The sequence below is a fragment of the Podarcis tiliguerta genome (assembly GCF_965153285.1).
Source record: "Podarcis tiliguerta genome assembly, chromosome: 5".
NCBI classification, from domain to species: Eukaryota; Metazoa; Chordata; class Lepidosauria; order Squamata; family Lacertidae; genus Podarcis; species Podarcis tiliguerta.
Window position 1 is genome coordinate 44,429,926 of NC_139538.1, and position 14,244 is coordinate 44,444,169.

Sequence of the window (14,244 nt, forward strand, 5' to 3'; positions counted from 1 at the left end):
AAAATATATGGTAAAGTCACACTTGGAGGATTGTGTTACATTCTGGTTGCAATATCTGAAAAAGGATACTGTAGAGCTTTAAAGTGTTCCGAAAGGGGCAGACAAAATGACCATGGGGCTGGAACAACTCTCTTATTAGGAACTCAAGGTGCCAAATATGCTACCTACTACAGATAGCATTGTAGCAGAATACTTCATTAAACCATGTTTTGTTTCAGTACTTCCCTCCCAAGGCTAAATGCAGCTTCAAGTCCCTGCCCAAATTGGGACTGTAGAAAAGGGCAAAGGCTTAACCCCATTCCCCACATGGCATGGTCCCAATCCTGACCCCTTCCCTTCCTGGCAGTTGCTGTTTGACAAACATTTATTGTCACATCTAGTTTATTTGTGACATGTGCATCCTGTTCTCTCTCCAAAAAGCTCAAGGTAGCATACAGAGTTCTTTCTCCCCCAACATCCTTAGACTCATGATGTCCCTTTGGGGTAGATGAGGCTGAGAGAGTGACTGGGCTCACCTGGTGAGATTCATGGCTGAATGGGGACTTGAGCCAGGGTTTCCCCAGGCCTAGCCCAACCACTATGCCACACAGCACACACATACAGTAGTCATTGACAGGCATGTGCCGCCTCTCAGCCAAACCACAGGCTGTCCGTGCAAAGTGGGGCTTCCCCAATGGAGTGCTGCTCCATTCATTTCTCCAGTGAAGAGGGGGGCTCCCTTCCTGTTGCCTCCCTTTCACCCCAATGTTGATTACAGGAACTACTCGAGTGCCATTCCCCTGACCTACACTGGTACACCCAAGAGGAAGCCATGAGAATCAAAGTCCAAAGCACTGGTGGAAAAGCTCTAGCAAAGCATTCAAATACACACGCTGTCTTTCCAGGCTTTTCCTCTCACACTGCTATTTGATCTCTTCTGCTAGCTTTCCCAACCACCCCTCTCTCCAGGCCATTTGAAATCTACCCAACATAACGGATGCAGCTCCCACGGAAATGGGACACAGCCAAATCTAGCATGGGAAATCATGATGCAATCTACTGACAGTAAAACAAACACACGTGTCTCAGTGTCTTGCAGTGATTGAATATCCAGAGTATAATGACCATCTAAAACTTATTTAGAAGGCCACACCCTGCACTGCCTGGAGTAGAAAAACACTGCATGGAAGAGTCAAATTCAGCAGAGGCCCAGTGTGCATTTTAACCTATTACATGCTAAATCACCATGCAAGCAGAACCACTGGTATGGAAAGGCCACTAACAAGTGCAAGGGATGACTTCCAAACTCCTGAAAACTGGATAACTCATCTTCATACTGGTCCCTTCCCTAAATATTTCATTCTGCATTTTGCTGTGAGTATGTATGCAATGGGTTCATTAAAACCCACTCCAGTGAGTCATTAGATACAGTTCATAAAATGCAAATCCAGCAAGCCAATGGAGCTGTGAAGAAGAAATAACATTGCCATAAGTGCATTTACATTAGGGGGTTGGAGCCAAGGTTGCCCCTTCACCAATGACAGTAGTTCTTCTATCTGTCAAAGACTGTGCAGCAGAAAGACACATTTGGACCCAGTCATCTCATTTGGGTCCAACCTGTTATTGTATTTATTTAGTATATTTCATATAAGAGACATAGTGGGTTGATAAACATTAACCTAAAAATCAGCCATAAGAACAGAGGCAGCTAAACATAAACCACCAATTAAAGCAGGGGTCCTCAACATTCTTGAGCCTGGAGGCACATCTGGAAATCTAAGAAACTGCTTTGGGCACTACCCAAATACCAATTTCACAAGTGAAAATGGGGTAATGCTGCAAACGTCCCCCAAAGCAACAGGCAAAACACCTACACACCCCAAGGAAATAAAATACAGACAAAAAAAGGAGACCACACTTCCCCACAAAAGAACAGACAATGCTTCCAAACACCCCAAATATTTTTTTCCTTATTTTTATAAAGAAAGATACTGTGTGGGGCAGGGAGTCTCGGCAGGCATGAAGAGATGCCCACAAGCATCACATTAGGAATCCCAGCATCCAAACCTCTCTGAAATAGGTCTGGTGAGCCAGTTTTTCGAAGGGGTATCTGTTTGGGGCATCTGCAGGATTTTCAGGTAAATGGGTTCAACAAAATACAGGATGAACAGAGAAAGCTCATTCTACCACATCTTTCACAAAGAGTTTTAAGGGAGCAGATGGAGAGAAGAAAGCAGACAGTCTAGGCATAGACAGAAAGCCACAGATCCTGCCTTTTCCCTCCACATAAGGGAAGCGCAGAGCAGAAAGAATCCTATCTTTGTAAGACCATCGTTCTGCAGACATTGGAAAGGTAAGTATATATGCTAATGTTTGCACCTCTGGGAATATTGCTTTACAGGGACTTAAATTTAAAAGGCCCTACAGAATTTATTTTGAAAGATGCAGCCAGATGGTGCTCCTTCCGTCGACACGCCTCCTGGGCATTAACCCTATCCCTCAATACCTACCAAGTAGTAAGGAAAACTACAGACTATGCAATGTCCTTTGGATACTACCTGCACACCAAGAAGACATTTTGCCTGTTCACTGAGTTTTTGGAGTGGTATTAAATCTATTGTACTTTTTGCACATATATTTTCAGTAATGTTGTGAGCCGCCTTGAACCATTGTGGAAAGCTGGTATAAAAATGCTTTAAATAGACACATTTAAATGCATGCGTCTCTAATAGTTGTCAAACGTGTAGATGTTAAGCTCTTTCAGGAATGTTGCAGGTCTCTGGTTGCCAGTGTCTTTTTCATTAACCTAGACGACAAAAGTGCCCAGGGACAAAAGGATAAAAATAAAAGGGTGAGTATGAAGGGGGGCTGAGGGGCTGCTGTTTCCAAATGGGAATGGGAGAAGGATGCATGTTGTTTGGCAGACACTTTCCACTGGTGGTTGGGTCCCCCTCCTCTCCCACTTATCAATGGGACCTTTCAAGACTCCTTCTCCCCTGATTGGAGACATCATTTCCTGTCCAACACACTAACCCCATTGATAACTTTAGCTTGATGGGAACTTTTCAAACCTAACAGGAAAGTCCGGGAGACTTACAAGAATACAGACAAGTTTTTTGTTTTTGTTTAAACGGAAAGAAAGTGCTTGGAACTAAGCACTGAACTGCAGAGGCAAATTATTTTCTAAACGTTGCTGTTATCAGTTTAGAAGTACTACCAACAAGATGTAGAGGAATCCAATGGCTTCGGGTCAGGGGTGAGGAACTTCAGGCCTGAGGGGGCAAATGTGGCCCACCAGCCCTCTGTATCTCATCCTCAGGACTCTCTTCAGGCCACACCCCTCCCCAGTTACAGCCCCTCTCCCATCCCTGGCTCTGCTTTGCACCATCTTTGGGGGGTTTTGCCTGACTGGAACATGTCCTTGACTTCTGCTAATGTTTCTTGCTTGCCTGGATGGAGTATAGAAAGAGGTGTATGAGTATGTGTAGAAACTAGTCTACCGTATACAGATAAAAATTTACATCCATTGCTCTAGTCCCTCTTGCCTCTGACCCCAGCTACCACTGACATGTGGCCCCTGGAAAGTTGCCCAGATGAGAATGCAGCACTAGGACTGAGAAGGATTCCCAATCGTGGCCTTGATTTTTCTTCTCCATATTCAGCTGACCACTTCAGCCAATGAGTGCCAACAGGAAGAAATGCAGAGATGGACTTGCCCTCTCAGCCTTTCTATAATTCACAGAAGGCATACAAGATATAATTCTGGGGTCATAAAACTGGCCAGGGGAAAGGCAGCACACATTTATGGGAGAAGATGCTGGATGGAGCTGTTCCTGCTCAGACGTTCGTGGTAGTTCCTTGGTTCCCAACATTGGACAGCTGCTTTCAAATGGACATCCCTAGATGGGCTCTGAAAGAACAGAGCCTTATCAGTTTTCAAAATCTGAGCCCATATTAATTCACTCCTTGCAAGTACAGTATGATGAACACTGTCTATCTTGATATGCCTTTGATGCGCTCATCTAACTATAGAAACACTTGCAAACTACAGCAGTCTGAATTCTGAACAGGCACATCCCTTTACCACAGGCTTTTGACAGAGATCAAAGCTTCCTCCAAACTGTAATCTTACCAACTGTATACTACCAGTACTACATCACTTCTTTCTCATGAGTCACATCTTAGTTATTTCCTGTTTCCACATAAAGAAATAGCCACAGTGACCTGATTAGGACATATCGCTACAGATTTCACCAGTGGCAATTGTTCCCTTTCACATGAATGCTGTGGCGGATATGAAGTGAAGCCTGTATCTATTGAGAGGGTCTTCCAAGGCTGGTTGTTCTCCCAGCTATATGAAATGGGACCACTGAATATTTCTGCTTCATGGCAGGAAATTGTTTCCTGATATACCAGTAACTACAATTTAAGGAATGGGTTGTATAAATACTGTATAGAAACAACAACAACAACAACACTGAGCAAACAGAAGCATTACTCCAATCACCTTTGAAAAATTAGAATACAAGGAATTGGGGACTCGTGTTGCAGCTGCTCAGTTCTCCAGAGTTGCCTTTCAGTTTCTGGCTAGCGCAGTCAGGACAGGGGTGGGGACTCTCAGGGCTGGATGTGGCTCTCTAGGCATCTCTGTTTGGCCCTCAGAACTCTCCGTAGGCTACGCCCCTCATTCACCCTGCTTTGCACCCAAGCATTTTGACTGGCTGAATATACCATTGAAATCTGATTGTGCTTCTTGCTTATCTGAATGAAGGATAGAGAGGTGTGTGTGAATGTACGCAGAAAGTAGCCTACTGTACAGAGGTAAAAATCTGCATTCACTGCTCCCCCCGCTTTTGCCTTTGGCCCTGCCCACCACTGGCACATGATCCTTGAAGGGGATGATGACCCTCGGGATGAAAAGGTTCTGGTTTAGGAGATATAAAGTGAATAAGCTGATGGCTTGAAGCTGATGAACACCAAGGATCTTGAGTGTGTTGGAGATGACTAAGAAATAAACAAGATGAGCTTGAGCTCTTGGTACAGCAAACTAAATATGACATAATAGGCATCACTGAAACCTGGTGGGATAAGTCCCACGACTGGAATGTAAAAATGGAGGGATACAATATATTTCAGAGAAACAGACCAGACAAGAAAGGAGGAGGAGTGGCGTTATATGTTAGGGATGTGTATACCTGTGAAGAGATCCAAGATTTAGAACCTCAAAGCCAAAGTGAGAGCATTTGGGTCAAAATTAAGGGAGAGAAGAATAACAGTGACCTCATTGTGGGAGTTTACTATAGATCCCCAAGCCAAACGGAGGACATAGATGATGCCTTCCTGGAACAGATGGCCAAGCATGCAAAAGGAAGGGAGATAGTGGTAATGGGGGACTTCAATTACCCAGATATTTGTTGGATGTCAAACTCAGCCAAGAGCATAAGGTCAAACAGATTCCTCACTGGCCTTGCAGACAACTTCATTGTCCAGAAAGTGGGAGAAGCAACAAGAGGAACAGCCATTTTAGATCTGGTCCTAACCAATGTCGATGACCTGGTTAATGGGGTAGAAGTGGAAGGATCATTAGGCGCAAGTGATCATGCTCTTCTGAAGTTTACTATACAACGGAAAGGAGCAGCCAAGCATACTAGGACTCAATTTCTTGACTTTAAGAAAGCCGACTTCATAAAACTTAGGGAAGTGCTGGGTGAGATCCCATGGACAGTAATACTAAAAGGAAAGGGAGTTCATGATGGCTGGGAGTTTGTTAAGAGGGAGATAGTAAAAGCACAACTTCAGGCAATACCAATGAGACGGAAACATGGAAGGTGCCTAAGGAAGCCAGGGTGGCTATCTAAAGAACTTTTAACTGAGTTAAGATTAAAAAAGGATGTGTACAAAAAATGGAAAAGGGGGGAAACCACCAAAGAGGAATTCAAACAAATAGCCAGCACGTGTAGACACAAAGTCAGAAAAGCTAAAGCACAGAATGAACTCAGGCTTGCTAGAGAGGTTAAAAGCAACAAAAAAGGCTTTTATGGGTATGTTCGTAGCAAAAGGAAGAACAAAGAAACAGTGGGGTCACTCAGAGGAGAAGATGGTGAAATGCAAACAGGGGACACAGAAAGGGCTGAACTCCTCAATGCCTTCTTTGCCTCAGTCTTCTCCGATAAAGAAAACAATGCCCGACCTGAGGAATTTGAAGCAAATGATTCAGCAGAGAAAACACAGCCCAGAATAACTAAGGAGATAGTACAAGAATACTTGGCTAGTTTAGATGTATTCAAGTCTCCAGGGCCAGATGAACTGCATCCAAGACTATTAAAAGAACTGGCAGATGTGATCTCAGAACCACTGGCAGTCATCTTTGAGAATTCCTGGAGAACAGGCGAAGTCCCAGCAGACTGGAGGAGGGCAAATGTTGTCCCTATTTTCAAAAAGGGGAAAAGAGAGGACCCAAATAATTACCGCCCAGTCAGTCTGACATCAATACCAGGGAAGATTCTGGAGCAGATCATTAAGCAAACAATCTGTGAGCACCTAGAAAGGAATGCTGTGATCACCAATAGTCAGCATGGATTTCTGAAAAATAAGTCATGTCAGACGAACCTGATCTCATTTTTTGACAGAATTACAAGCCTGGTAGATGAAGGGAACGCAGTGGATGTAGTCTACCTTGATTTCAGCAAGGCATTTGACAAGGTGCCCCATGATATTCTTGTAAAGAAGCTGGTAAAATGCGGTCTTGACTCTGCTACCACTCAATGGATTTGTAACTGGCTGACTGACCGGACCCAAAGGGTGCTCATCAATGGTTCCTCTTCATCCTGGAGAAGAGTGACTAGTGGGGTGCCACAGGGTTCTGTCTTGGGCCCGGTCTTATTCAACATCTTTATCAACGACTTGGATGATGGACTCAAGGGCATCCTGATCAAATTTGCAGATGACACCAAACTGGGAGGGGTGGCTAACACCCCAGAGGACAGGATCACACTTCCAAATGACCTTGACAGATTAGAGAACTGGGCCAAAACAAACAAGATGAATTTTAACAGGGAGAAATGTAAAGTATTGCACTTGGGCAAAAAAAATGAGAGGCACAAATACAAGATGGGTGACACCTGGCTTGAGAGCAGTACATGTGAAAAGGATCTAGGAGTCTTGGTTGACCACAAACTTGACATGAGCCAACAGTGTGACGCAGCAGCTAAAAAAGCCAATGCAATTCTGGGCTGCATCAATAGGAGTATAGCATCTAGATCAAGGGAAGTTATAGTGCCACTGTATTCTGCTCTGGTCAGACCTCACCTGGAGTACTGTGTCCAGTTCTGGGCACCACAGTTCAAGAAGGACACTGACAAACTGGAACGTGTCCAGAGGAGGGCAACCAAAATGGTCAAAGGCCTGGAAACAATGCCTTATGAGGAACGGCTAAGGGAGCTGGGCATGTTTAGCCTGGAGAAGAGGAGGTTAAGGGGTGATATGATAGCCATGTTCAAATATATAAAAGGATGTCACATAGAGGAGGGAGAAAGGTTGTTTTCTGCTGCTCCAGAGAAGCGGACACGGAGCAATGGATCCAAACTACAAGAAAGAAGATTCCACCTAAACATTAGGAAGAACTTCCTGACAGTAAGAGCTGTCCGACAGTGGAATTTGCTGCCAAGGAGTGTGGTGGAGTCTCCTTCTTTGGAGGTCTTTAAGCAGAGGCTTGACAACCATATGTCAGGAGTGCTCTGATGGTGTTTCCTGCTTGGCAGGGGGTTGGACTCGATGGCCCTTGTGGTCTCTTCCAACTCTATGATTCTATGATTCTATGATTCTATGATTACTTCAGTGCACATTGTTCAAGGAAGAGAAACTGTGGGGAAGTTAATGAGAAGAGGCAGAACATTACAATGATAAAATGTCAGCGGAATCACAACTAGGAAGGCAAAGTCTAAGAGAAACAACTTATAGAAATTGGCTGAAGGCACACTCTGGACACCTTGTCCAAAAGTACAGGAAGAAACCAAACACAGGCAGCTCCTGCTATCCACCCACTCGTTATCTGCAAATTCATCTATCTGAACACAAATAACTATGCCCAAACCTCACTAGACGCACAACTGATTCCGATATCTGAACAGCCAAAGTTTGCCCACTTCCTTACTTGTTGTACATTGCTGGTCAACAGCACCTATTTTCAGGCAGAAACCATGAAGAGTTGGAAGGGGAGAGTAACTGGACAAATCAGAGAGCGGAAGAGATTGGGCAAAACAGTATTTCCTTTGTCTCTCTTTTGCTGGTTGGCTGCAGCCATTTTAGGAGGAACTCAAGGCAGGAGGCAGGGGAGTAAGGATTAGATATGTTTTCATAGGAAATAATGGTGATCGTCAGCTCATTATGCAAACATTCACCTGACAAATGATTTTTTGGGTATGCATTGTGTTTGGAAAGGGGGGGGGCTACGTGTACCGCCCACCAAGAAAGACCAACGGAGAAGCACAATAAGCCAAGATCTTCCTCAATGAACACCAGGACAACTTATCTATTCTTAAGCCCAGAACAACTTCATCTTCTAAATACTTTTGACTGTGATTTCTCTCATAATGTAAAATCTGCCACACCCTCAGAAGGCAATAAACGTATAAGGCATGTTTTATTGGGTGGCACCATTAGACAACATAGGAAATCAATATCATGCATACCATCTCTAGAGTCATGAGTAAAATTATTCCATTACCTGTAGGTCAAAGAACTTGCTGTATCTGCGGTAGATTGTCTGGCAACTTGAGTCTGACCATGTTACATTTATGATATATACCTGCAGGGGAGAAAGGAAACAATCTGTCATTCAAATCATCATTCTAGTATGCAAAACAGTGGCTTTAAAGGCAATGTGATTCAGAGGCTAATTCAGATGATGATTGTGTTTGTATATGCAAGGATTGTTTCAAGCTCTGAAATTCTTCATAAGACAAATTCATAATTTTCCTGATAATTACTTGCTCACTTATAAATGACTTGCTTATTAAGGAGAAACAGAGTTCCTGAGTAATCAGGCAGAGCCACTCACTTGCTAGATGGGAAAAGAATGGAGGAACATACCAGTGCCATGAAAAGACTCCTGAAAACATAATGGTGATGATGATAATTATTATTTATATGCCACCCATCTGACTGGGTTTACCCGGCCTCTCAGGGTGGCTTCCAACCAACTGGAACACAGTAAAACATCAAACATTAAAAAGTCCTATACAGTGCTGCCTTCAGATGTCTTCTACAAGTCAGATAGTTATTTATCTCCTTGACATCTGATGGGATGGCGTTCCACAGAGTGAGCGCCACTACCAAGAAGGCCCACTGCCTTAAGACCAATCCACACATTCTAAACCCAACACAAAAACCACCAGTCATGTGACTGCTCCACGTGCAATTTCTGAAATATAACTTTGATCACATGGGATCTCCAGGGCAACACACGCCAGAAATGTGTGATCTAATCATAGGTGCCATCTCCTCGGAGCCCTGGGTACCCGAGCACCCACAAAATTTGGGAGCAGGTGCACAGGCACTATGCTCTGTGGAAAGAGTGCGGAGTTCGGGGAGAGGGGGAGAGATGGCGGAGTTCAGGCGGGGATGGAAGAGAGTGTGGAGTTGAGTGGAGAGAGTGCAGAGTTTGGGCAGGAGGGGTCCAGTCACTTCTGTGCCACTGGAGCTCGTGCCCAACCCCACTACGATGTCATGATGCCACCACAGCAAGTGTCATGACTTCACAGCATGTGTCTCATGATGTCATGGTGTGGCGGAGCATGCTGGGCACTCATAGTGTGGGGCCCAAGGCAGCGGCGTTGGACCTAAAGACTGGTAATCAAACAATTAATCGTATCAGACGTTACAGCCTCTGTGCGGAAACCTGTCAAAAACAAGCAGACATAGCTACCATAACCTTCTGTTCCAGAAAGCAGAGCAAGTCTCTTCTAAGATAGCACCTATATGTTCTGTGTAAAAAACATTTTAAAGGGGGGATGGGAAAACCTGATTGAAATCCTATCATCAATTAAAAGCAGAGCAAATTTAATCAATCGGTTAATCTAAGATCAATAATCAGTTGACTAAACAATGCAACTCTAGTTGTTGTTGATATTTAATGAGTTTTCTACACACTGTTAAAGGTCAGTTGAGTGCTTCCAGATTAAGGCCAGAGCTACTGAAAACTGACTGACTGCTGTGTCCTCAGAATGACTTGTTGGGCTTTCCCAGAGATAACAAAAGATAAGGATCTGGAAGGAGGAAATCAAAAAGGCTGGAGTGCAGGGGGCAAATTTCATCTCGCAGCTTCAAGTGCTGCTTAGCTGCAGAGAGTCACACTCCTCTGCAGGCTCTGTAAATGTCAGGCTGCTTTTCTGAGATTGTCTTTCTGGATAAATAGGCTGAGGTTCCCTATCCTCCCTGTCCTGCGCACCAGTTGGTCTCTCTGAGCTCTGGGGCAAAGCAATTGCTTGCAGGCTTTGAAAGATAAAAGGCCGTACATTCAATATCTGCAGCTTAAGGGAGGGGGAAACCCCAAGAACACACTTCTTTTCTTTATCTCTTTTCATTGCACTTAAACTGTTAAGGGGGGGAATGAAGAACTTTCTAATTCAGTATGTGATAACCATCTTCTAGTTTCTATATAAATAAAACCACTCACTATTGCAATAGCATGAGGGAAGGATGACATCTCCCCAGCAGAATCATTGTGGCTTTGTCTCCCTTAACCTGCTGTGATTTGGGTTGTCTGTATTTCCCAGCACTGCCTTAACCAATAGTATGTGTTTCTATAATAAAAACTGCAGTTGCTGTTAATAAACATCCCTTCTGGAAGCCTTTTAAGCAGCTTGCCTGGTGAGTAGAAAAATACAGTGAGTGTAGAACTCAGCTGTACATTATGTAATATTCCAACACACACACACACTTACTTTCTATCACCTCTCCTGCCCCAAATGTGCTTGCAAGATCACAAGTACTTGAAATCTGCCATTGGTGCACAGTGTATCCAGCATTGACCTCCCACTATTTTACTGTATTTTTTAAAAATAATGCTTTTATTGTTAACTGTTCCAGCCTATTTCATATGAAACAATTCATAAACAAGCCACTTCGTGTAGCTCAGTAGCACAGCAAAGGCCAGTGCCAGTCAGTATAGACAACGTCAAGCTAGATCGACTAATGATATTACTTGGTGTAAGACAGCTTACCATGTCCCAGTGCCTATTTTTCCATGGATTCCTGTAACTGAACCTAGGCTATGAAGTAGCAGAAGCAGGTGCCTGAAGTGCAACATGCAAGACGTTGCTCTGTTCTCTAGGCAACAGCAGAAGGCCATGGGCCTAGTTGTCATTTACCAGACTCACCCAATTAATAGGGTGACCATGTGGCCTACTTTAGAGAAGACAGCCCCGTCCTAAGAAGCCATAAAAGCAGGAGTCTTGAAGTTTCCCATCAGCAGTTAGCTCCAGGAGAGCAGACTAAGCAGATGTGCATATCACCTGGCCACAGGCTTCCCTACTGTGGTGAGATGAAATGTACAGTGGTACCTCAGGTTAAGAACTTAATTCGTTCTGGAGTTCCATTCTTAACCTGAAACTGTTCTTAACCTGAGGTACCACTTTAGCTAATGGGGTCTCCCGCCGCCGCACCGCCAGTGCGCAATTTCTGTTCTCATCCTTAAGCAAAGTTCTTAACCTGAGGTACTATTTCTGGGTTAGTGGAGTCTGTAACCTGAAGCGTATGTAACCTGAAGTGTATGTAACCCGAGGTACCACTGTACTTCTGTTTGAATTATTGTTATTTCTAAATGGGCATCTATATATTAGTATATGCACAATTTATGCAGATCTACATCCTCTCCCCCCCTTTTTTTGGGGGGGTGATGTGTAAGTAGCCACCCTAGCAATCAAGAATACACCATTATTAGAAGCAGAATCCAAGATTAGAAAGCCAATAGCATTGTCAAAACACCAAAACTGCATAGCAGTACCTCAAGCTCTGAAATTGCCTCAGGAATTTTACTGAAGGGTGGGGTAAAAATCCCCTGCATCAATAAATAAAGCCAAGATGAGAATGAAGTCCTACTGTGTTTAAATTGGGCCTAATCCTTAATAAGTATAGGCTTGTAGCTTACCCCCTCACAACCTGCTACTTCAGCGAGCGCTGTAACTGCAAAGGCTGCAGATTCACTGGTTGTATCCAACTCAGTTCTACTCAGAGGCCACATTCACGCCATACCATTTAAAACACCATGAGACCACTTTAAATGGTCATGGCTTCGCCCAAAGGATTTTGGGAGCTGAAGTCTGTTAAGGGAGTTGCTGAGAGTTGTGAGGTGACCTCTGCTCACTTCACAGAGTTAAAATTGTCCTTGTGGTTTAACAATCAATCCCTCTTCAACACTAATGTCTCACACTGAATGTAACTGATCGATGCTACAACCCCCCCCCCAAAAAAAAGAGAGAAAACAGATACTTTTGTAACCGAACAATATGAAAATTAATTTTTAAAAAAGAAAATCAATCCCTCTTTACACAGAACTCTGAGAACTGCAGGTCTGGGAGGGGAATAGAGGCCTCCTGTCAACTCTCAGAAATGGTGACGGGGGGAGGGAAGCCGTGAGGTAAATATGGCCAAAGTTGAGCCATTGAAATGAATGTACCAAAGTTAGTCATGGCCATTAATGACCATTAACGTACCAAAGTTGGTCATGATCATTAATTTAAATGGGTCTACTCTGTGTATGGCTAACACAACCCATTGCCTGCAAAATTTACTGCATTTTATTGTACAGAAAAGGTATTGTCTTGGCAAAATGCTTGCAGCTTGTGCACTGCAACTGGGAAACAAATACTCATTGACTTTTTAAAAAATGGTTGTGCGGAAAGGCCCTTAGAAGGATTCTGAAAGATAGTGTTGAAATATATTAGGAACTAGGATGTCAGTTGCAAAGTATTCATTTAACAGCGGCTCTGCTAACCCGAGTGATGTATCAAACACAGTAAAAGATTTTACTACCACCATATAATGCTGCGTCCCCCTCTTTGCTGTCTACAGAGGGCAACAAGATGAATAAATTATCCTATACGAAATCATAAAGAATCCACTTAAAGGGCCGTTAGGTGGGAGTTCATTATAAAAAGCATTGTTTTCTCTGGAAAGTATCCAGCTTTCTTTGACACAGATCCAGAGGATAACGTGACATCATGTCCTAATGTCAACTTCTGCTCTTTTGAAGAAGATACCTTGTTTTCTGCATTAAAAAGGAAGCACTGCATTAGGAGGGGTTATCTGTTCCCTTGGCAAGAGAACATCAAATCCTCCTTCCTCCATTGGGAAACTCTAAAATAATAGTCAATACATAAGCACATATAAGCAATTTGTTGGCTCAACAATTCCATCAGTGGCTAATCTTATTTATAAATAAGCCCAGAACTGTTATATTTCACAAAGGTGTGATTCTTTTGAACAGCATTGAACCTGGGATCCTCAGTAGCTTGTCAGGTAGTATCAAGAAATTCATTTCAGCAATACAGTGGTACCTCGGGTTAAGAAGTTAATTCGTTCTGGAGGTCTGTTCTTAACCTGAAACTGTTCTTAACCTGAAGCACCACTTTAGCTAATGGGGCCTCCTACTGCCGCTGTGCCACCGGCGTGCAATTTCTGTTCTCATCCTGAAGCAAAGTTCTTAACCAGAGGTAATATTTCTGGGTTAGCAGAGTCTGTAACCTGAAGCGTATGTAACCTGAAGCATATGTAACCTGAGGTACCACTGTAATGGTCTCAGGGCAAATATGAAGGGTGCGTATACTGTATCAATCTTAGTTATAGCTATCAAATGTACAGTTTGTATTTCATGCTCACACATTAAATACTTTTAGTATGTGCTCTTATCTTTGAAAAATCAATATGTGTTCACAAGCTTTTCTTGGTTCTCTAGCCAGCCAAATTGTACGGCCTCATCCTAAAACCAACACACTTAATGTAGTTTATATGAACATGAAAATCTTGCAGCATTGACTCTTAACCTTGCAGCTGACCTCCAGATGCAGTGCCCTATAAGTGGACCCAGGGCCTGGGAAAGAAAAAAATAACTGTATAGTCTCCAAAGTCCCTCAGGCCTCTGTCAAACAATGCTAAGTCTCTGGGGCCTTCCTTGCTTCAGAAGAGTGAAAATTCTTCAAGGGGTGCCTTGGTGAGTGAGGGACCGTTTCCCTCCCTTTCTGAGCAGAAAGGAAAAGAAAGTTCATG

At 43.5% G+C, this 14,244-nt stretch overlaps 1 protein-coding gene across 7 annotated transcripts in view; it reads right to left on the reverse strand.

Annotated features, from left to right (window-relative positions):
- Window positions 1-14,244, reverse strand: part of SH3PXD2A (SH3 and PX domains 2A) — a 250,465-nt gene that overhangs the window by 206,309 nt on the left and 29,912 nt on the right. For 3 of the 7 annotated variants that reach the window (XM_083441520.1, XM_083441519.1, XM_083441524.1), the window contains one exon: window positions 8,705-8,785. In XM_083441520.1, coding sequence (XP_083297646.1) covers window positions 8,705-8,785 — 81 coding nt within the window. Of the gene's footprint in view, window positions 1-8,704; window positions 8,786-10,654; window positions 10,846-12,127; window positions 12,326-14,244 lie in introns of those variants that run through there. The other 4 variants (XM_083441510.1, XM_083441522.1, XM_083441525.1 and 1 more) reach the window with 4 other exon arrangements.